The sequence below is a fragment of the Barbus barbus genome, assembly GCF_936440315.1.
Source record: "Barbus barbus genome assembly, chromosome: 20".
Taxonomy (NCBI): Eukaryota; Metazoa; Chordata; class Actinopteri; order Cypriniformes; family Cyprinidae; genus Barbus; species Barbus barbus.
Window position 1 is genome coordinate 292,452 of NC_136748.1, and position 24,195 is coordinate 316,646.

General features: G+C 41.8%; 2 protein-coding genes across 6 annotated transcripts in view; both read right to left on the reverse strand.

Annotated features, from left to right (window-relative positions):
* Positions 1-1,385: 1,385 nt before the first annotated feature.
* LOC306885914 (protein Z-dependent protease inhibitor-like) lies at positions 1,386-5,847 on the reverse strand. Of its 3 annotated transcripts, none has more exons than XM_079442722.1 (5): positions 5,803-5,847; positions 4,951-5,572; positions 4,353-4,626; positions 2,233-2,380; positions 1,386-1,763 (listed from the first exon to the last, which is right to left on the reverse strand). In XM_079442722.1, the coding sequence occupies exons 2-5, from the start codon at positions 5,540-5,542 to the stop codon at positions 1,572-1,574; spliced, it is 1,206 nt and encodes a 401-aa protein (XP_079298848.1). In that variant the 5' UTR covers positions 5,543-5,572; positions 5,803-5,847; the 3' UTR covers positions 1,386-1,571. The 3 variants fall into 3 exon arrangements, with proteins under 3 accessions (XP_079298848.1, XP_079298850.1, XP_079298849.1); XM_079442724.1 differs by having other exon boundaries at positions 5,807-5,832; XM_079442723.1 differs by lacking the exon at positions 5,803-5,847 and adding an exon at positions 5,656-5,787.
* Positions 5,848-6,934: 1,087 nt separating this feature from the next.
* The window catches only part of LOC306885915 (ataxin-3-like), a 32,692-nt gene continuing 15,431 nt past the window's right edge, over positions 6,935-24,195 (reverse strand). Inside the window, exons 4-11 of one of the 3 annotated variants that reach the window (XM_079442726.1) lie at positions 23,254-23,339; positions 23,109-23,175; positions 22,938-23,025; positions 22,736-22,856; positions 21,264-21,427; positions 11,844-11,970; positions 7,764-7,804; positions 6,935-7,674 (exon numbers count right to left, since the gene is read on the reverse strand). In XM_079442726.1, coding sequence (XP_079298852.1) covers positions 7,637-7,674; positions 7,764-7,804; positions 11,844-11,970; positions 21,264-21,427; positions 22,736-22,856; positions 22,938-23,025; positions 23,109-23,175; positions 23,254-23,339 — 732 coding nt within the window. In that variant the 3' untranslated portion in view covers positions 6,935-7,636. Of the gene's footprint in view, positions 7,675-7,763; positions 7,871-11,843; positions 11,971-21,245; positions 21,428-22,735; positions 22,857-22,937; positions 23,026-23,108; positions 23,176-23,253; positions 23,340-24,195 lie in introns of those variants that run through there. The other 2 variants (XM_079442725.1, XM_079442727.1) reach the window with 2 other exon arrangements.

A 24,195-nucleotide genomic window follows, 5' to 3' on the forward strand; every position in this document is an offset into this window, starting at 1 on the left:
CATCATAAAAATATATCTAAATTGCGACCTATGCTCTCAATGTCAAATGCAGAAATGTTAATTCATGCGTTTATGACCTCAAGGTTAGACTATTGTAATGCTTTATTGGGTGGTTGTTCTGCACACTTAATAAACAAACTCCAGATGGTTCAAATTGCAGCAGCTAGAGTTCTTACTAGAACCAGGAAGTATGACCATATTAGCCCGGTTCTGTCAACACTGCATTGGCTCCCCATCAAACATCGTATACATTTTAATATCTTGTTAATTACTTATAAAGCCCTGAATGGTTTGGCACCTCAGTACTTGAGCGAGCTCTTATCACATTATAGTCCTCCATGTCTGCTGTGTTCTCAAAACTCTGGCCATTTGATAATACCTAGAATATCAAAATCAACTGCTGGCGGGAGATCGTTTTCCTATTTAGCGGCCAAACTCTGGAACAACACTCTGTCAGTTTAAATCTACATTAAAGACCCATCTCTTTAACCTGGCTTATGTATAACACACTAATATGCCTCTAATATTCAAATCTGTTAAAGGATTGTTAGGCTGCATTAATTAGGTCAACCAGAACCGGGAACACTTCCCATAACACATGATGTATTTGTTACATCGTAAGAAGAATGGCATCTACGCTAATATAATAATAATAATAATAATAATAAGTCTATTTCTTTCTTGTTCCGAGATCACTGCAGTCACCCATATCAAGTCGGTATCCAGATCAGATGGTGGATCAGCACCTATAGAGGTGACTTCTACAGCCTTGAACATCAGTGGAGATCAGGACACCTAGATGAGCCCCAGAGACAGATCCCCAGTGAAGACCTCGTCACCTAGACGGCCATCGGGACAAGACCTCGGGAAACAGATGAGTCCTTTACACAAACTGCTGGTTCATCTGGTCAGAGGAGAACTGGCCCCCCGACTGAGCCTGGTTTCTCCCAAGGTTTTTTTCTCCATTCTGTCACCGATAGAGTTTTGGTTCCTTGCCGCTGTCACCTCTGGCTTGCTTTGTTGGGACACTTAATTTCCAGCGATATCATCGACCTGATTGCACAGATACTATTTAAACTGAACTGAGCTGAACGATGACATCACTGAATTCAATAATGAAATGCCTTTAACTGAAAATTTAGTGTTTACTATTGTCATTTTACTTTATTGACTCACTATTTTCCTATTTTGATATTGGAAAGTTGCTTTGACACAATCTGTATTGTTAAAAGCACTATATAAATAAAGGTGACTTGACTTGACTGTTCCAGCAGGCTTGACTGAACGTCTAAACACTAAGATGATGCTGATTGACTTCAGTAGAAGCGTGCCAGCCCTTCTCACCTGTGACCGTCAGCGGAAATAAAGTAGACAGACTGCAAACGGCACTATTTCCACACTTTATTTCTTACAATACAATGTGCTTATACACACAGTGTTCACCGAGTGCACGATTTGTGTGTGTTTGGTAATGTTTTCTTGTCTGAAGTATCACTCTGTTAGTGTGCGTTTGGCCCTGTGCTGGGTGTTTCTGTGCGTCTCCAGTCAGTGTTTGTGTGCTTCTTCACAGCTCAGTTCTGTGTGGGGTCAATCACTCTGCCCATGAACAACAGGCTAGAAGTAGCTTCATGGTACAGAAAGAAGAAGAAGGGCCTGTTGACGATGAAGGTGGCTGGCAGAGAGTAAGCTGTGATTCCCACTGATGTGGCCGAGGCCGCAGTCGTGCCCTTCTCATCCACCTCGACAACGGCTTTATGCAGCACCTGCACACACACACACACACACACACAAACCAGATGAGTCCTCTGCACAATCTGACTTTGCTGCAGCAGAACAAACTGCTGGTTCGTCTGGCCAGGGGAGAACTGGTTTCTGGTTGAGCCTGGTTTCTCCCAAGGTTTTTTTCTTCATTCTGTCACCGATGGAGTTTTGGTTCCTCTGGCTTGCTTAGTTGGGGACAGTTAAATTCCAGCGATATCGTCGACTTGATTGCACAGATACTATTAGAACTGAACTGAGCTGGACGATGACCAGAATTCTGAGCAGAATTCAATGATGAACTGCCTTTAACTGAAAATTGAGTGTTTACTATTGTCCTTCTGCATTATTGACACACTATTTTCCTATTTGATACCGTAAAGCTGCTTTGACAATCTGTATTGTTAAAAGGGCTATATAAATAAAGATGACTTGACACACACACAGAGCCGTCAGCGGCTGTAATGCAGTCACCTGTGAGACTCTCAGATGCTCGTCTTTGCTCAAACCCGTCAGGTTGGCTGAATGGAGGAAAACGCTGCTGATGCCCAGATGTGGCAGTATCTCATGCAAGTCATACGACTGCTCCATCTTGAACTTGGGCAGATGAACCTCCGTTTTGCTGAGAGACAGTACAACATGTATAAAAGTAAATCATGATGTTTGAACTAGAGGTTAAATAAAGAGTTCCACCAAATATGAGCTTTCATTTATTCTCCCATAGGTCTTTCCTGATAACAGAAACAGCTCATAGTGTGATGTTTGAGTCTTGCACCACCGTCAAATGATGCTTTGACTCTTTGAGATGACCATATCTCATCAGTTTCATTCACTGATATGAAGAGCGTCTTTGTTTTGTTATCAGAGGTTTGGGGGAACACAAGGGAGAGTAAATGCTGACACATACTAATAGTGTGCAAAGTAAAAAGAAGCAGCTCTACAGCCAGATGCACACTGTATGATTTATAACAGTACTTCATGATTATTGCTTGTCAGACTGTATGAACATGATCCCAGCTGTAAGTCTCGTCACACTGTGGGATCTCAGTCGTCATAAAACAGACGTATGCAAGAAGACTCGTCTGGAGTTTTAAGTGTTTCTGTGTCATGTTCAATGACGGTGTGCCACATCCACACGTAGGGACTGAAATGGTGGCTAGCAAGCGAAAACAATCTCTAGTGTTTATTTTAATCATGGCATAACGAAGACGATGTGTGTGGAGCAAATATTCTGTTGTCGTTGCACTAATTGCATCATTAGTTGAATTAGCACACATATGTTTGCAAGATGTCTGTTAAAGACTGCTTTATTTGGAAAGCATTTGCTCTGCACAAACATCTGAAAAAATCTTTAAGATGTCAGGTTTACATACATTCTAAATCATAAACATCTTAAAGACATTTTCTAAACATCTATTTGACATCTGATTGGAAACATGTATTTGAAATGTATTGCAGATGAGCAAACACTCTAAAAATACATATTGCGGATGTAATTGCAGACATCAAATAGACAGTAAATAGGATGTAAAATTAGATCGCAGTGGTTATTATTTGGCTGTCAGTGAGCATGTTTAATTAGTGAACAAAAGGGGCTTTCATACCATGTAGTTCTAGGAACTAGCCAGCAGGGTGGCTCTTAGAGAACCAATTTCTCTCTCGGGCTGTTTTCTTGGTTTCATTCGCACCGGCAGCAGGAAATCTCAAGCGACTGACAACGATGTCTTTATTCACAGCATTTACAAACATCAACAACCAGTGAATGGAGAACGCTGAGATCGGAGCTGTTTTTGTTGTGTCTTGGGTTTCGTTGTGATAACGGAGATGGAATATAAATGTATAGTTTACGCGATTGAAAGAGCATGAAAATTTGATTAAATCTTAAAACAACTTGCAGTGTTACATATAATCTGAGAAAAGAACACAACGCCGCAGACAACAGGTAAATGCTGTTAACACTATTTTTCATGATCGTGGAGTAAATATTTTTACACTGCTTATACCACTGATAGTTCCTATTGACATTATTCTCCAGCGAAACAAGCACTCTTTAGAATATTGTCTTTGAACTTCCGTTTGTGCGGTAACTCTGTATGTTTCTATGGCATCGCGATCTATGAGTAATTTAGCTGGTAAAGTGGATTTATGTATTGTAGAGTTAACAAAAGTTATCGTGAGCACTGTAATGTTTAAAGCAAATGACTTAACAAATGTCAGTAAACCAGTAAGATTTTAAAATGAGTGGTTAATTCATAGATCCGGGAGACCACTGTGGAAATACAACCGGAAGACAGAAGACAACAAACGCAGTGCTAAAAAGGGCTACATAAGGTCAATAGGACTGTTTAATTTAGTTCCCTTTTCGCACCGGAGGAACCTTTTTCAGAGTTCCTAGAACTAAATACGTTCCTAGTTCCTGCGGTGCGAATACGCCAAAAAAGCAGGAACTTCCGCCAATAGTTCTAGGAACTCTGAAAAAGGTTCCTCCGGTGCGAAAACCCTTAAAGACTCCAGATTTTGGACTAGTATCTTTCAGGATTTGCGAATGGAGGCTAGTATCGTACAGAGTGCACCGGCTGAAGGCTGCGGCTCACATGCGTCTCATGTTTTTGATCCAGCGGTGAAATCGCTCGGCGCTGATCTCGTCGTCGATGGCGGTGTAGTCGGCCGCGGCGTCAGGAAGGACGATGAGCAGCGCCACCCCGCCGCGGTACGACAGACGCAGCACTCGAGCGCGCAGCTCGCTGTCTTCAGCCGTGGAGAATCTGTCCTCCTTCACCATCATGGGAACTTGAACGATGTTGTACTTGTCCACATAGAAGCGACTCATTTCTGTGCTGTTGGGGTCGAAGGGACGATCCCAGTCACCTTGAGAACAAAGAGTTTTACATCAAATCCCAGTTGTTTAAAGCAGTGTTTCCACATGCATAGAAACTAGAGCTGTGACGATAAATCGATGCAGAAGCTTAGATTTTAACAGCAGATGGGGCTCCACTCTAGTTTTTATCCACACACTCAAATGCTGATAAAGAAGAGTGTTGTAGAGCACTTGTGCGTTCGGCTAAGTCTGTAATTTCACTTCGGCTCAGAATGCTTTTATGACGCCAGATTAATGTAAATCTCAGAACCGATGCAGTCATTTCTCGATTCGCGATGCATCGACTTATTTTCCCAGGCCTAATAGAAACTCACCCTGAAAGAAAATGGTGTTGAGGAGCATCATGTGTGTCAGCGGCTCGATGCTCGTCACCATTTCGTTCACTTTGCTGCCAGTCTTTCTGCTCACATACTCGTTGATGGTTCTCTTGCTGAGCTCTGTCTTACTGAAATCCACATTGTTCACATCGGCACCGAAGAACGTCTTGATCTGATCGCTGAAGGCTCTCTCGACGTTAAAGCGCTCGTCTACGAAGAGTGCCGTGCCCTGCTCCATGTGCAGTTTTCCGTCCTGCGAGATGTTCTTCTGTAGCTGCTCAAAGAGCCTCGGGATGAGCGTTGCGTCTCCAGTCCTGTCTAGAGAGTCCAGATTCAGTCCCTTCATCATCTGACTGCGCGTCGAGCCCTTGGCGGCCAGTAAGAGCGTGGCGAAAGATGTGGAAATGCTCAGCGGCGAGAAGAAGATGTTTTTGTCGTGATAACTTGATATCTTGCGATAGAGGTTCATGGCAAAGTCAATATTTTTGAAGGCCAGATCCGTGACATCAGGAGTTTTGGGCTCTTGACTTTTAAGAACGCACAGAAAACCAGAGGAATAAATGAGGGTAAACAGCACCCTTAACTCCATTTCCTAATCGTTTTTCAAAAATACTTTGACCTGAAGATACAAAAAAACAACAGCTTATATTGAGTTTGAATTATTCTAGAGAAACATTGCTTCATATTAAGAAACACAAGGACCTGCAATTCATCACTCTTCCCTCTGTTCTTCACTGAAGGACTACTTAAAGCAACAAACATGGTCGGAAAACACTGAACAATAAAATGAGCCCTAACATCTGAAAATGTAAACTATAAACACACACATAAAGTAACATGCATACTCACTGACAGGCTGCAGTGCAAGATCTTTTCCCGTCTGTTGTGTTCTGACTGTTTGCAGAGACAAAGTTCAGTGTGCATTAGAGATTATCTATTAACAATGAAACAATTTGAGACCTGCCTGAAACAGAACAGTGATGGCAGATCACCAGGTTGAGTACTTTATTGAAGGAATGGTAATTCTTCTCATCCTCAGGCCATTCAAGATTAGGATGAGTTTGCTTCTTCATGGGAACAGAAATGTTGGAGAAATGTATCACTCCATCACTTGCTCACCAATGGATCAGGTTTGAATTTAAAAGGTCTCAATGATGTACAGTATTTGTTTCCTAGAAACTGAGCTTTTGTCTTCTCCAGATGTTAACTGATGGACTGGAGTGGTGTGGATTATTGTGATGTTTTTATCAGCTGTTTGGACTCTCATTCTGACGGCACCCATTCACTGCAGAGCATCCATTACTGAGCATTTTCAGCAAATTAGTTCATTTTTTGATGAACTATTCCTTTAAGAATGATTGTAGGAAACTTGCAGTAATTTCATTCAGTTTTTTCACAGATATTCATATCTACAGGTCATCAACTTAATAGGACAGTTCGGCCAAAAATGATTTGTTATAATTTACACGCCCTCAATTTTACATAGTCAGGACAAATCACAGAGAAAAGAGAATATTTGACTTTGTACATTATGTATTCTTTTTTTCTTTAATTCTTTTTTGTATATTGTTATTTCATATTTACTTATCCTATTTTTATTCTTTTTATTATCTGTGTCTTGTCTTGTCACGGTCATTCAGTTTGTACTGTGGAAGCTTCTGTCACTAAAACAAATTCCTCGTATGTGTAAACATACCTGGCAATAAAGCTCTTTCTGATTCTTTCAGTTGGATATGATTTTAATGTGGGAATGTTTCATAGTTTTGACTGGTTTCTGGGAGTATAATTTTGACACAGTACATCTCTCCGTCATGTTTACTTGTACACTGCCGCAGCTGTATGACGGCATTCAGACATATTCATTCTTCTTCTTTCCATCGTGAATGAAACTCGAGCGCTAAATGCTGAAGAAACATCTGACGCCTTCAAGAGACTCACAGAATCAGAATATTCCACAGAGGACAAACATACAACATCCACTCAGGGGAAAAAGAAACGTTTTTATTTAAGAAACAATAAGTGTATATAGGAGTGTTAAGAACAGCCAGTCACTTAAAAAATATTGCTGAATGTGAAACGAGTTCAGAAACGCTGCTGTGCCACCAAATGTATGAAATTATAGAAAAGAATGTGAAAACCATGAGAAATCACAACCTAGATCCAAAAGAGCTGCTGCCTGCCAACAAATGAGGGATGACTGATGAACAACTAAAACAAGTGAAGGTCTGAATCTGTACGATGACTGAACTCCACATCAGCATCTGCCCTCATTGTGCCGTCTACCTAGGGCGCGTCACACGCCGCTCACCAGTGATCAGCAGAGGTTCTTCACTACAGTCCACAGAGAAGAAGAGCAGAGAGATCCAGTAACCCCAGTGAAGCCCAATGGTCCCAGAATACAGGAGTGATCCCAGCGCTGACAGCTCCCTCCTCACGCCGCAGTCTCTCGCTCGTGAGTTCGTCTGAGCCGCGGTCTGAGGAAGAGGAATGAACCGGGAAAACGCTTCCCTTTCACCTCGTTCAACTCAAAGAGGAGAAGCGAAGCTAAACGAATGTCCTTTTATTACACAGCAGGACCTGATCGGTCCCAGGCAGTTCTGAGAGGAGATGTGAGTCCCATCATTCCCAAAGAGAGGTCGGGTCGAGGGCATTCAGGGCGTCTGTCACCGGCGCTGATGGACCGTCACTGGTTGGGTTTGGTCCCGCTGTCCTTCTCTCCATCTGCAAAACAACAGCACAGATTCATAAAGCACTTCTTCACAACAGTCGTCTGTAATCAGGATGATGATGACAGACAGAATCTCTCTTACCGGCCAAGCTCCTGTCGTGAGTGGCGGACTGAGCTTGCTGCCTGTGAGGAGATCAGACCGTCATCATTACTCAGTGCCAGAGCGTTACGGTAATCTAATTACTTTTCCTGATAATGCAGTAATGTAATGCTTTTAAATTGATGTAATTTGATTACAGTTCCTAATGTCAATACATTTACATTACTTAAAAGGGTCATATGATGCGATTTGTTATTTTCCTTTTCTTTAGTGTGTTATGTAGCTATTTGTGCATATATACGATCTGCAGCGTTACAAAGCTCAAAGTCTCCAACAAAAGGATTTATTCTACCTAAAAGATTCAAGATTCAAGAGAAGGCAGATCCAGACCGGGCTAAAACGCCTCATTAAAACACGCCCCCACATGTCTACGTCCCGATGTGGAAATATTTCACGCAAAGAAAGACGGCGTGTTTTCAGTAACTGCAGTAGTGTTGATGAAGCCATGTCAGGGAGATGCTGTGTGTTTCTATGCGAAAGCAAAAGCACTTTATTTGGCCTTCCGAAAGTAGATGCAATTAGGAGTCATTGGTTAAGATTTGTTTACAACAGAACAGCACAACCCAGATGTTCGAATTTGTGCAACGCATTTTATGGACAACAGTTTCGTGAACCTAGGAGAGTACAAGGCTGGCTGTGCAAAGGCTATTTCTAAAAAAAAAAAAAGGTCAATTCCGACTTTGCTATGACAATCTGGCGCTTCTGATTCAGCGACTGTAAATATGTTTTGTTATTAGTTTAAGTATTTGCTATTGACTGTTCAAATACAGAGTTTTGCGCAGTGTAGAGTAATGCGTTGTGTGTGTGTGTGTGTGTGTGTGTGTGTGTGAGAGAGCGAGACAGGGTCACATCACAGTAGAGTCAGCTGTCTTAACTGCGGCTTGTGTACTGCAAATACATACGAGCTTCATCCCTGTGCCTGTCACGCGACTCTGTTCCCCGTTCTGGCTTGAACTGATGGTAAAACTAAGGACATTATTAACTGTCTTTATATTTACTTTAAAGCTGAAGCTCGCGATTATGTTAAGGGGCATTACATTTCCGATGTGCGCTTGTGGTGTTCCGCCAATCACAATGCACTGTGTCAGCAGGCCAATCAGAGCAGACTGAGCTTCTCGGAAGGTAGGGCGTTGTAGAAAACGACGCGTTTGAGGGAGCCGGGTCATAGAGGAACTACAATAATGTACAGTATTTGAAAAATAATGTGTTTTTTGAACATTAAAGCATGTCAACATATTCTGTTACACCAAATACACAAAATAATGATCTTTAAAATAGCATCATATGACCCCTTTAAGTTACAAATGCAGCGTTAAAAAAATATTAAGTAAATATCATGCTTTGTGCGTCAGTATGCCCTTTAATAAATCACCGGAGAATTCGGGATAAAATGCAAACGAGTCCTACAACATTTAGATGCAATGAAAGGTTTCCTATCATATTTCAAAATGTTGCACTCAATTTCAAATATTTTAGTCTGGCATTATAGATTGGGAGAAGTTTAACTACTAAATGTGTACAAGTTTATGTTACAGTAACACTAATATAAGTAAAAATAATAAAATAAATATAAGTAATAAACTAAATGACTCAGAATGAGATCCTCCGCTGGATTAAGCTGCATCACATCGCATTCTTCTTCTGAGGTAAATACAAGTCGTATTCCTCAGCGCATCTTGTTCCAAAAATGAAGAGCATGGGAGTTTACATGTTCGTGCATCTCAAGCCTGGTTTCGCGTGGATGATTATCTTATAGAGCAAGATGCGTGTGGGTGTGACCACATTACAGGCGAGCTCAGACTGGAAAGACTGTACCTCACGTTGGTTTTAAACAAATTACTTTATTTTCAACATTACTTACTTCATTTAAAAATAGACACTTCAGCTGTCTTTAGATATATTTCTCATACCTGTGTGTCAAGTATTAGCTGAGTTTTCATTCATTTTAGTGACGCATTTAAGAAAGATATTTAAGGAGACTGAGAATGCAAGAAACCGCATGCTATTTTTTTTCCCTTTATTTTACAACCCGAATTCTGGAAATGTTGGGACATTTCTAAAATTTGAATAAAATAAAAACTAAAAGACTTTCAAATGACATGAGACAATATTTTAGTCGCAACAGAACATAACAAATGTTTAAACTGAGTTTTATCCTCTAAATGAGCTCATTTCAAACTTGATGCTGGCTACAGGTCTCAAAAAAATTGGCACGGGGGCAACAAAGGGCTGAAAAAGCAAGACATTTTTGAAAAGATTCAGCTGGGAGAACATCTAGCAACTAATTAAGTTAATTGACATCAGGTCTGTAACATGATTAGCTATAAAAGGGATGTCTTAGAGAGGCAGAGTCTCTCAGAAGTAAAGATGGGCAGAGGCTCTCCAATTTGTGAAAGAGGGCGTAAAAAGATTGTGGAATAATTTAAAAACAACATTCCTCAACGTCAAATTGCAAAGGCTTTGCAAATCTCATCATCTACAGTGCATAACATCACCAAACGATTCAGAGAAACGCTTTGTGCGTCAGGGACAAAGCGGAAGACCTTTGTTGGATGCCTGTGGTCTTCGGGCCCTCAGACGACACTGCATCACTCATTGACATGATTCTGTCATTGACATTACTAAATGGGCCCAGGAATACTTCCAGAAACCACTGTTGGTAAACACAATCCGCCATGCCATCTGCAGATGCCAACTAAAGCTCTATCATGCAAAAAGGAAGCCATATGTGAACATGGTCCAGAAGCGCCGTCGTGTCCTGTGGGCCAAGGCTCATTTAAAATGGACTGTTTCAAAGCTGAAAAGTGGAAAAGTGTTCTATGGTCAGATGAGTCAAAATTTGACATTCTTGTTGGAAATCATGGATGCCGTGTCGTCTGGACTAAAGAGGAGGGAGACCTTCCAGCATGTTATCAGCGTTCAGTTCAAAAGCCAGCATCTCTGATGGTATGGGGGTGCATAAGTGTATACAGTATGGGCAGCTTGCATATTTTGGAAGGCACTATGAATGCTGAAAGGTATATAAAGGATTTAGAGAAACATATGCTCCCTTCCAGACAATGTGTATTTTAGGGAAGGCCTTGTGTATTTCAGCAGGGCAATGCAAAACCACATACTGCAGCTGTTACAACAGCATGGCTTCGTAGTAGAAGAGTCCGGGTGCTGAATTGGCCTGCCTGCAGTCCAGATCTTTCACCTATAGAGAACATTTGGCGCATCATTAAACGAAAAATATGTCAAAGACAAGTGCGAACTCTTCAGCAGCTGGAAACATATATCGGGCAAGAATGGGACCAAATTCCGACACCAAACTCCAGAAACTCATAACATCGATGCCCAGACGTCTTCAAACTGTTTTGAAAAGAAGAGGAGATTCTACATCATGGTAAACATGCCCCCGTTCCAACTATTTTGAGACCTGTAGCAGGCATCAAATTTGAAATGAGCTCATTATGTAAAAAAAAAATTTACAAAATTGTAAAATTTCTCAGATTAAACATTTATTATGTTATCTATGCTCTATTGTGAATAAAATATAGGCTCATGTGATTTGAAATTCTTTTATTTTTCATTTTATTCAAATTTAAAAAACGTCACAACATTTCCGGAATTCAGGTTGTACAAAAGCACAATATTTTGTTGGTATTGCGAGTGTATACAAATAAAAGAACTTCTACAGTTTCAAATGATGTATTACTGGTATCTATACAATCAAAAATTACGAAATATGTGTTTATGTTCTTTTCACTGTTTCGCTGTTGATCCTTAAAGTGATCCTTCAAGTTGCTGTTTTGATACTTAAGTAATTCTTCAGTCAATATTAAATTACTGAAAGGACTGAGTTTCACTTTGTAGTGTATTTTAATAGGTTTGAAAAGTAAACTTGAAAGTAAAGTAATTAGTAATCTGATTACTTTTTAAATGCAATAATCAGTAATGTAATCAAATTACAAGTTTAAAGAATTAATTAGTAGTTTGCAGTCAATTACTTTTTTTGAGTAACTTACCCAACATTGCTCAGCACTGACTGATCACACACCATCACAAACACACAGCACTCACCTGTCGAAGTAAGCCTGTCTCCTCCTGCGCAGCTCCTCCGCTGTCAGCGCCTCCTTCTCGTCGCTTCCAGAATCATGAGACGAGCCGGCCGTCACTGCGGTGCTGGGGCTTTTGGGATCGCTGCCACCTACAGCCGTTAAAGAGCGAAAGAACAGCTGACCTGAAGCACGGGAGAGGACTGTGATCTTTAGATCTGCACCATTTCTAGTGTTTTTCAACACATCTCACAAAAACACAAAACACTAAACTAGATATTCTGAGATTTTAATAGAGGGGTCATTCCATGTCAACTCAACCAGAGGTCCCTGGTTCAAATTTTTGATTTTGCTAATATTTTTTTCTGGAGAAAGATAATGTACTGTATAGTGTATAGTGATGACAGCCAAAATATTAAATGTTGTGGATGAATATTTACTGAGTAATCCACTATTTTGTAGAGGAGGAGTAATCCACTATTTTGTAGAGGGGGGTCAAAATGGCATTTTTCAACAGAGATTCAGAGCCAAATTACAGGGGGTTAAAAATGACTTCAAGTTTTTTCTCTATAATTTGCAGGCCTGTAACTAAAAAAGTATTAAAAGATATCTTAATGCCCTTTTAGATATTGGGTCTTAACAAATTCATCTTCATTTTTAAGGCTCTATATGGTCCAGTTCCTGAGATATTGGAATTTCATTATGGCTCCAGGAATAAATGGTTAAATTGTACACCTTTTTAAAGGTCAAAAACCAAATGTGGGTCACTTTGCAAAAATATATTTTTTCTTTTAAAGAGGAATGTCTGAAGAACAAATAATGTTGAAACCATAGATGTGTCTCGTTTCCTTCTGTCAAAATGTTGTAGGACATACCAGTAGGGCTGGGTATCGAGATCGATACTTTTTAGGCACCGACCAAATTGCCTCGATACCACAGAGTATCGAAAAACGTCTTGTCGTTCGGTACCAAATTTCGGTACCTAAGGGGTTAATCTCATTAACGTCAGTGAGCCAATAAGCCTGCAGCACTAGGTGTGTTTGACCTCCGCAAGAGCGATTCGGAAGCGTACGGAGCAGTCTGCTCTCTATATCACGCGGTTTCGCTTACTTGACACAGACTGAAGCTCACGTGACATTTCAGCGTCTGCCGTCTAACTAAATAAGGACATAAACACATGAACAACAGCTCTAGAACTGCTCTGAGAGTCACTTCATGAGCATTTTACCATTTGATTTGAGTAAAACTTGCGTCATATCATATACACACAGAACTGTAAAGGTATTCCCGGAAACCCGTCAAAATAAAAGTTCAGATTAACTTGGAAGACACTGCGGCAGAAATATATTAATATTGTTCAGCAGACAGTACATACTGCTACTACTAGGCTACTATTACAATTATTAAAACTCTTATTTTTTTAATTAATGATCACACAACATTTCTTCCATGTTTTAATTTTAATAGTAAAATTTTGTTTGCCAAAATAAATAAATAAAGTTTTATTTTCAGTAATTTAAAAGAAAAATGTAATTAATGTTTTATGCCTTCATTTGAAAACCAGATACAGAACACAGAATTTCTGAGGAAAAAGAAAACATTTCATAAGGCTGTTTTAAGAATAAATTTGAATAAACTAAGTAGTTTTTATGCATTCAAATAATTAGACATACTACAACATAGAATTGAATAACAATAAAACATATGGTGAAAGAAAATAAAACATCCACTTATGAAAGTGGAGAAAGATTTTAAATTTCTTGAAGTCTTTAACAACCTAGAATAAATGAATAGAAATGATGATTGTGTCTGAGCTATGTGTTTTAAAACGAGCACGCACGAGTGTAAACTGAAAATTATTTGAGCTTTATTCAAATTATTTGTACTGATTTATTGTGTTGACTATATTTAGTTCCTTTGTGCAGTGGCTCAGGAGATGAGTCTTTGAGTCTGTACAACAACAACGTTTTTTGAGATAATGTAATCTTGTTAAAACTATTTTCATAAAATTGATATCGAAAAAAGTTTCGTTTAGGAACCGGTATCGAACTCAAGGTATCGGTATCAAACATTTTTGAACGATACCCAGCCCTACATACCAGTTTGAGTGTTTTAAATATTCTTTTCCCAAAATTTGCGAGCCTGTAACCCAAGAAGTATTAAAGTTATCTTAATATGATTTTAGATTCTGCTTCCTGAGAAATGTTTTTTTTTTTGGAATCTTCATTTTAAGGCCTTGTATGGTTTAATCCTAGAGATCTCGAGATCTTGGCGCAGCTCCATGTCCAAATTGTTGTGTAATCTCCATATTCAATGGTCAAAAACCAACAAATTTTTTTTTATTAAAATTACTGGACTATAAAAAGCTTAACAAGATGTTTTGGTGTCATATGGCCTCTATTGGTCTGCTGATCATTTGACTTTTGTGGACATATTTGCCAGAGTTACTTCCCGTTTTTACAACCGATGAAGGTGTTGGATAGACACCAAAACATCTTGTTAAGCTTATTATAGTCCAGTGATTTTAATAAAAAAAAATAATTTGGGGGAATGTTTTAACACCTGGATGTTTTAGTGATTAATCTAGTCATCACTGTTGACACTATCAAATATGCAAATAACAACAGTAACCCAGGGTTTAGGAATGTACAGTGTGACGTCAGATTACAAATGACCAGGATTAATTGTTAACTCTGGGTAAAGTATGAACAGTGTGAAACTTTAAAATAAGATTACCCAGCATCCCATTTACCTGGGGTTTAGAATTATCCAGTGTTAATTATTTCAAGTGTGAGAGACCTTAAATGTTTGAGGCACTATCAGTGATTCTGCCAAATATGCCCTTTAGCAGTAGATACTACTTGATCTGACTATGCTTCACATTGTGGCTTTTCAGAGCGAAATAGACAATCTAAGATTCGATCAGAACATAGTTGAAACACATGGAACTGAATTCCACAAAGAGGACCAAGACAACATGGATGATCTTAAATAAGATCCTAGCGTCAGCCAGTCTGAAGTAAGCCTAACCAACCAACTAGCAGCATTGAACAGCTTGCAACATTAACACAAAAGGACATTTATTGATAATTCTAACTCAGGAAGGAGATTGTTAAATTTGGGACAAGTAACTAAGATTGATGGTCAAAGAGATGCACTGCATGACCATCACATGTAAATCCTGTACCACCGCTGAGGGTGAGCTGAGGCAGGAATCGGGAGATTTAATAGACATTTTCTGATGTACCCAATCTTCCGTCATCTGCCTGTCCTGTTACGGCCATGGAGGCCATTTATGAACTCCCTGTCTGTCCTGAGCTGTCAGCCTGTCGTGAATTACCTGTCTGTCCTGTCACGACCACTGAGATTGTACCTGAACTACCTGTCTGCCCTGATCTGCCTGCCTTTATTACAACAACCATGGACCATCAAAGCTTGTTCTCCTGTTGCTGGCGCTCCCGTTGCTGGGAGTGGCCTTGTGGTGTGTGTGGGCAGCACACACCGTCTCTAACCCCCCGATCATCCTGAACTCCCACCCAGTCCCTCTGCTCACCCTCACTCCACCATCTGTGCTGTGAGATCGCCGTGGGTCTGCCAGTCTCCATTGGCATTGTGGCTGGAGGATCCCTTGTCTCCGCCTCCAGCCTCTGAGTTCTGGTCTCTGCCTCAGCCCGTCGACCTAGCTGCTCATCCATAGGTCCTAGCTCCCTCCTCGCCGCCATGGCCTGTCAGTCTTCCAGCTCCGCCGGGCTCCCTCGTCCCTCCGGCTCCGCCTTGGTCAGTCGTCGACCATCCGCCACCTCGGGACTCCACTCCTCCAGCTACACCTCATCCCTCTGGCTCTGTCAGGCTCCTCCTTCCTCCAGCTCCACCGCAGCCTTCCAGATCCTCGTCTCCACCTCGGACACTGGAGCCATCTGCTCCACCTTGGCCCACCGGATCCTCCTCGTCGCCCTGGCTCATCGGCTCTCTGACTCCGCCTCAGGCTCCACCTCCACCCCCGCTGTCTGTCGGCCCCCTGGAGTCAGCAACCCTTCCTCCACCATGACTCCTCCCTCCATCGGCTCCACTGTGGGTCGCCTTCATGGCTGCGGCCTGGGTCCTACCTGGATCCTCCTGCTCAAAGTCCCTCCTGTCCCGAACTGTCACACCAATGGACTTGTTTTGTCATGCTTGGGAAAGCCGATTAGTCACCAGAAGAGACGGATGACAAGATGGACAAAGTGTTTTGAATAACTTGGTCGCAGTTCTGTTGTTTAAATTATTTACTTGCTACTAGGAAGGAATAGTTCGTTTCCTACCTATTTCTACATTTTCGTTGGTTTTTCTGTTTGATTGCACTTACTGGTAATTAGAATAATTTGCGCCTCAGCTGAGAACGAGCCTGTGTGATTGTGCAAAGTGTTAGTTTCGTCTTGAGCTATTAGCAGTCCTACCTTATTGGCTGGGCTGATCAGAAGCCGGCAACAGCGACTCTGAAAGTACTTAAACTGCTCGGTCGCTGCTCTAAGGTTGGGAAAGCCGATTAGTCACCAGAAGAGACGGACGACAGCTCGTGTAAGTGTTTTGAATAACTTGGTCGCAGTTCTGTTGTTTAAATTATTTACTTGCTACTAGGAAGGAATAGTTCGTTTCCTACCTATTTCTACATTTTCGTTGGTTTTTCTGTTTGATTGCACTTACTGGTAATTAGAATAATTTGCCCCTCAGTTGAGAACGAGCCTGTGTGATTGTGCAAAGTGTTAGGCTACGTCCACACGAAGCCAGATTTCTCCCTATCCGATCTTTTTTTTTGCCTCAAATTCCGTAAACACGGAGTCGTCTCAGGAAATATCTGCGTCCACACGGAATCACTGAAAACGACTGATGTAGTACACATGCCAGACCAATATGTGGCGCTGTAATTCTGCCACAGAGATACACAAAAAAACAGAGAAGAAGACTTGGACCATGTGCGTAAAGTGAAGTGACATTCAGCCAAGTATGGTGACCCATACTCGGAATTCGTGCTCTGCATTTAACCCATCCAACGTGCACACACACAGCAGTGAACACACACACACCGTGAACATACACCCGGAGCAGTGGGCAGCCATTTTATGCTGCAGCGCCCGGGGAGCAGTTGGGGGTTCGGTGCCTTGCTCAAGGGCACCTCAGTCGTGGCATTGAGGGTGGAGAGAGCGCTGTACATTCACTCCCCCCACCTACAATTCCTGCCGGCCGGAGGCTCGAACCCGCAACCTTTGGATTACAAGTCCAGCTCTCTAACCATTAGGCCACGACTTCCCGCGCTGCGTAACCACGTAAACCTTGCGCGCTGAATACAAACTAACACACAAAGCAGAAGATTTTGCTTTAATAAAACTAATGAGCTCGGTAGGTTCTGCAGCATAAACACAGGCACGTAGTCTGACATTGTTGTTGTTGTTGTCGCTGTTATGTGACGCAGCGGTGTCTGATTAGGGGCGAGACGTGGGCTGATGACGTCATCGTTTCAGAAAATATACGAATTCGCCGTCCACACGAAAACATGAAAACTGCGTTTTCAAATTTATCCACCCTGGGACCCGGTTTCAAAAATGATCGGTTTCACTCTTCGAAAACTCCGGTTTCGTGTGGACGAAACGCCTATACGGTAAACAATGTATGCGTATACAGAGAAACGCGTCTTCGTGTGGACGAGGCCTTAGTTTCGTCTTGAGCTATTAGCAGATCTATTGATCAGAAGCCGGCAACAGCTGTTTTCACTCTAGTTTCTTAGACTGTATTTATTTGATGTCAGAGCGCTGACGCTTGAGCCTCCTCGTGTGAAGACCAACGAGTGTAAAGACAGACGACTTTCTCCTGCGCGACTTTGACCAAGCAACGACACCGAGCACACACTTAAGTATCGTTTTTATCTTCCCTCATGCTTTCCTATCCTCTATCCTCTATCATGTGTTTCCAAACCATTCCGGTTCTCTCTCTACCTCGCTCTAAAAATACACGCAGAAGGTTATGTAACCCTGCTAACCTGCGCACTATCTCTACATCTTCCACTGCACCTCTTTCTTTCTCTGTAGGTCTTTGGAATTGCCAGTCAGCTGTCAACAAAGCAGACTTCATTTCTGCATTTTCTTTACATTCCACACTCAGCATCCTGGGCTTGACTGAGACCTGGATTCGTCCAGAAGACACAGCAACCCCAGTTGCTCTCTCTCACAATTTCTCTTTCTCTCACACCCCTAGGCAAGTTGGCCGGGGTGGGGGCACTGGTTTGCTCATTTCTAACAATTGGAAATACTCTACCCACTCTCCCCTAGGCAATCTCAACTCATTTGAATCGCATGCCGTTACTGTGACAGCTCCTATAAGACTCCAGATTGTGGTAATCTATCGTCCACCGGGCCAAATACCACCAACCTTCCTAGATGAGCTGGACGGACTGCTGTCCTCTTTCATGGAGGATGGCACTCCACTCTTAGTCTTCGGCGATTTAAACATTCACCTAGACAGGCCTTATGCTACAGACTTACAGTCACTCCTAGCTTCATTTGATCTCAAACGCCTCACCACTACTAGCACGCACAAATCAGGTAACCAACTCGACTTAATTTACACACGCAATTGTTCTACAGACAACATTCTGGTACAACCACTACATATCTCTGACCATTTCTTCATTACATTTACTTTACATTTTGCTACCCAGGTGCCACCATCTTCCTTACCGGTTACTTTCAGACGCAACCTACGCTCCCTTTCCCCCTCCCTTCTTTCCTCTGTAGTATCCTCCTCTCTTCCCTCGCCTACCCATTTCTCTTCTCTGGATGTAAATGCAGCCACTGACACTTTATGCTCTACCTTAACCTCTTGTCTAGACGACATCGGTCCTCTCTCCTCCAGGCCAGCACGGGCTGCTCCTTCTAACCGCTGGTTATCCGATGTTCTTCGTGAGAATCGGACCAAACTCAGAGTGGCAGAGAGAAAATGGCGCAAATAAAACGATCCGTCGGACCTGAGTAGGTATCAGTCTTTGCCTTCATCTTTCTCTACTGAAGTCCACACTGCCAAATCCTCACATTTCCACAACAAGATCACCAGCGCTCCAGACATGCGTAATCTCTTCAGAACATTTAATTCTCTCCTCTGTCCCACTCCTCCACCTCCCACCACTTTGATAACCGCTGACGACTTTGCCTCTTTTTTCACAGACAAAACTAGAACAATCAGTAACCAGTTCTCAACTCCACAGGACCTCCAATCAACCACATCCACCGCTCCAGCTCCCATCTTCTCCTTCTGTCCCCTCACCGAGGCAGAAGTATCCAAACTTCTCCTCTCCAGCCATCCTACAAGATGTCCTCTCGACCCGATCCCCTCACACCTTCTCCAAACAATCTCTCCCACACACTTACCGGCACTCACACACATTATCAGCACATCTCTCCTCACAAGCATCTTCCCCACAGCATTCAAGCAGGCTCAGGTAACCCCACTGATCAAAAAACCTACATTAAACGCTTCTCTTTTAGATAACTACAGACCTGTCTCTCTCCTTCCATTCATAGGGAAAACACTCAAACGAGTTGTCTTCAACCAGCTCTCGCGGTTTCTTTCACAGTACAACAAACTGGATGCTAAACAGTCAGGTTTCAGGAGTGGCCATTCAACAGAGACTGCGCTACTCTCAGTCACTGAAGCCCTGCGAACTGCAAAGGCTGATTCCAAATAGTCAGTCCTCATTCTGCTGGATCTTTCTGCTGATTTTGACACTGTCAATCATCAGATTCTCCTGTCTACACTCTCATCACTGGGCATCACTGGGATTCCACTTCGCTGGTTTGAATCCTATCTCACCGGTAGATCCTTCAGGGTGGCCTGGGGAGGGGAGGCATCCAAACCACATCAACTGGTCACTGGAGTTCCTCAGGGATCGGTTCTTGGACCCCTCCTCTTCTCCACATACACTACATCGCTGGGTCCCATCATACATGCACATGGCTTCTCCTATCACTGCTATGCCGATGACACACAGCTCTATCTCTCTTTTCAACCAGATGACCCAACGGTAGCTGCACGGATCTCAGGCTGCCTGGCGGGCATCTCGGCATGGATGAAAGAACATCACCTACAGGTCAACCTGGCAAAGATGGAACTTCTGGTCTTCCCTGCCACTCCGACTCTACAGCATGACTTCACGATTCAGTTAGGTTCATCAATGATTACCCCATCAACTTCGGTCAGAAATCTTGGTGTAATCTTTGATGACCAGCTGACCTTCAAAGAGCACATTGCAAAGACTGCTCGATCCTGCAGGTTTGCACTACACAACATCAGAAAGATCAGGCCCTTTCTGACAGAGCATGCTGCGCAACTTCTTGTCCAGGCCCTTGTTTTTTCTAGACTGGACTACTGCAATGCTCTTCTGGCTGGTCTGCCATCAAACACAATCAAACCTCTACAAATGATTCAGAATGCAGCGGCACGACTGATCTTCAACGAGCCCAAAAGAGGGCATGTTACACCTCTCTTCATCTCCTTGCACTGGCTACTTGAGTGGCAGCTCGCATCGTTCAAGACACTGATGCTTGCGTACAGAACTACCACAGGCTCAGCACCCTCCTACTTCCACTCACTATTACGAACCTACATCCCCTCAAGAAGTCTGAGATCTGCTAGTGAGCGACGCCTTGTGGTACCATCACAGAGAGGCTCAAAATCACTCTCCAGAACATTCTCGTTCACCATTCCTGGCTGGTGGAATAATCTTCCCACCCCTATCCGGAACGCCGGATCCCTGGCAATCTTCAAGCAACAACTGAAAACTCATCTCTTTCGGCAGTACTTGACTTCATCCTAAACTCAAAAAAATAAAAAATAAAAACTTTCCCTCTATCTTTCTCTCCGCTTACTAGCTTGTACTTATTTGAACAATGACTGAGACTTGGTGTTACGAGCACTTCCTCTGTCTGATTGCCTCTTCAAGATTAATCGCTTTTTGTATTCCCCAATTGTAAGTCGCTTTGGATAAAAGCGTCTGCCAAATGACTAAATGTAAATGTAAATGCTTTCTTCCCTCATGTGCTCCGTTACCTAGTTTTCCCTCATGTTTGATTGTGTCATTACGTTCAGGTGTGTCTTGTTTATTATCTTCATTTGCTTTAGTATTTAAAGTATAGTCTGTCCTGTGCTCCCTTGTCCGGTATTGTAAATGTTGCCTCTACATGTGTCTCCTGCCTGCCTTCTGTGAATTACCCTTTTGTGGATTTATTTGACTTGATCTTTATCTTTGTGCATGTTTTATAGACCACGTTACGTGACAATAACAAAATAAAAATAATAATACTAAATAAAAAATATGAATATAATAAATATTCAAAAAATGCAATTAGATGTTTTTCTCCAGATTGTTCTGCCTATTTTTGTAATGAAAGAATGCACACACCTGACGTGTTTTTCTCACCCTGCATGCTGAGCTGAATGGCTCTGCGTAGGTCGGCCTCCTCGTCCTCCACCTCCACGTCCTGTCTGCTGAGAGCCAGAGCCTTCCTCAGCTCCTCCTCATCCTCATCCATCAGCACTTCATCTGCGGTGTGTCCGGGGTCTGATGCCTGCTGCACTGACATCCTGATCAAGGGCACACGCTCAAACCCATCAGTGACAGCTGGACGTGAGGGGGGCTGTGTGTGCATCACATGCTTCTCTTCCTCTGTGTCATGCATTGAAATCATTTGATGCACACGCAGCCGTGGATGATTACTGCTCACGTATTCAACCCTCCTGTTGTGCTGAAATTATGGATACTACATTTGTGTCGTCGGTCACATTGACATTTCCATGCAATTTGCCAAAAAACAACACTACAAAAAACAAAAGTCATGTTTTTACATAAAACTCCTAGCTTGTCAGAGACTAAAATATAAAATATGAAAAATTATGAACTGCTATTTTGTTAAAATTGTCTGCACAGCCACAAATTAAAAACATTTTTATGACTACTGAGGTACAAATGACTACAAATAGAGTATAAATTGTATCTAACAGTATTGGTAATTGGTGTAAATAGTACTTACTGCTATTTGTAGTTTGTGTAAATAGTCTCTACATTTTCTTATGTCTGCTTCTCAAACCCTTGTGAAGGTAAAATGGGTTTATCACACTTATTTTCAACATCTGCAATAGACTAGTGACTCAGATCCAGAAAAGCTATTAACCAAAAATACAGACTTTTTGACAGTGAAACTCAAAACGGCGAATTCTCCATTTACTGTCTGAGTCTTCCATTTCAAGTAAACTTGGGCCTGGTTTCACAGACAGGGTTTAGACTAAACCAGGATTAGGCCATAGTTCAATTAGGCGATTTAAGTAATTTTATAAATGTGCCTTAGAAAAAAAACATTACTGGAGTACATCTTGAGACAAAACAAGGGCACTGATATATTTTAAGATCAGTCCGAGCAAGTTTCTTACAGTTTAAACAGCTCAGTCTTAAATTTTAATCTAGGACTAGGCTTAAACCTTGTCTGTGAAACCGGGGGTTTGAGTGTTAAGTTTAATGAGTTCTCATTCATTTCATATTTTAATGTATCATATTTACAAGCTACAATAAACTCTTAGCTGTTTTTTAAAATGTTGATTTCTGGTGAATTGTATGGAAAATGATGGGGCTCAATTTGACCTCTAACATCATCATAGTCACCAAAATTTGTTCAGCCTTTCCAAAATATATCTGTCACAACTCTGCATGCACATTCATGAGCAAGAAGAAATAAATACTTTAACGAGTGTTTCAAGCAGTTTAAAATTTGAACTGCGAATTATTTTTGTTTCTCTTTTGTAAAGGTAACTGAATGTGGGTCATACTGACCCACCACACAAGAGGGTGGTGAAGATTCTTGTCTTGTTCTGTATGTTGTGTGATGATGGTCAGTGCACCTCTGGGCCTCGTCCTCTCCGATCAGCTTGGGCCGCTGCTGCTGCTCAACTCGCATGATCCGCAAAATCTGATCGGCTTCACACTCCGGCAGGCTTCCCCGGATCACAAATATGGAATAACCTGCAGAGACGTTCAGCTGAGCTCAATTTCCAGCATCATCACTGTGACATTCATGTGGATGCACCATGAACAGTGTTTTACCTTCCTGCTGTAGCTGCGCTAAGAAAAGAGCCAAGTATGTGTCTGATATGAGCTCCGGTCCAGTCAGTAGAGAGTTCAGATTAAACCACTAGATGAAGAGAGAGAAACAGTCCACAAACTCGAACATCATCTCACACCGACTCAGACTATTGCTGTGGGTAAAACACGTACCTGTTGTCCCAGCTTACGCACCGTAAACCAGTGCTCCTTATAGTTACATATAAAGGCCTTCTCATGTCTGAAAGTAAACATGAAGAGAATGAACGGTCACACAATGGATAAAAGGACTAAAGATAAATCTCTCAGAAAGACTCACATGGGATCGATCTGTAACTGCTGGTACTCTCTGCTGTTGAAGAGAACGATCTCTAAACCCCAAACCCCTAGAGCATTACTGATCACCTGCAAAACAGAGCACATCCGCTCAAATCACAACTGTAAGAGATGGGTTGTTTTTTGTGGTACGCTCAACGGATGAACATTTAGAGACTGGAAGTCTATTAGGGGATACATTCAAGGTTGCAACTGGTGCAAAACAACATCATTATATCTCCTGAGAAAGAACAACGCGTTTAGGACTTGGTTACATCTCGACGTTGATATGTACTGGGTGCAGACTTCTGGCACAATATAGTTATTGTGAAACCTCAGAAATATTGCTGAGTAATGGTTCATCTTTTGTAAATTGACACAAAGTGTGCTTTCTCTCTCACTTGGAGGGTTGTTCTTAACCCACACCTAATTTTGAAGTATAAAACATGGGGTTTCTTTCAGTTTCAGTGGAAGGTCAGCCGTGGGTTAAGTATACGTCGCCCGGCATTCTCGGACAGGTGTTGGTCTTCTACTGTGACTGAAACGGGCTCCCCAGTCTTTTGAAAAGTGAAGATGATGGCACAGTTCTGAGGTTGTATATTGGTTATAATACTTTGCTTGGGGTTTTAGGTTTAGTGTATGCTCAAGTTAGTGTATTATTCATTCACGAATATTATCTTATATCCATTTACTCATGATCATTCATATATTATGCACTGGCTTATGATTATCCTTCTTTAATGTGTTTATTTTTGATTATCACTATTCTTTTATGCATTTACCTATGATCATTATCATTATTACTGATACCAGCTGTGTGTACCAACAATAAAAAGTTGTAATTGCTTGATTAGTATGGTGTACGGAAATTTTTATTGACACCTTCTCTCGCTGAATTAGCGCCTCACTGGTCTCACATCAGATTTGATTATCAAAGCAAAAGCCA

Excerpts from the sequence above, each read along its gene's own strand:
- LOC306885914 (XM_079442722.1), bottom strand. The coding sequence starts at position 5,542 with ATGGAGTTAAGGGTGCTGTTTACCCTCATTTATTCCTCTGGTTTTCTG. Across the intron at positions 2,381-4,352 it reads ATCAAAAACATGAGACGCAT|CAAAACGGAGGTTCATCTGC; the intron begins GTGAGCCGCAGC and ends ACTGTCTCTCAG. Across the intron at positions 1,764-2,232 it reads AGCATCTGAGAGTCTCACAG|GTGCTGCATAAAGCCGTTGT; the intron begins GTGACTGCATTA and ends GTGTGTGTGCAG.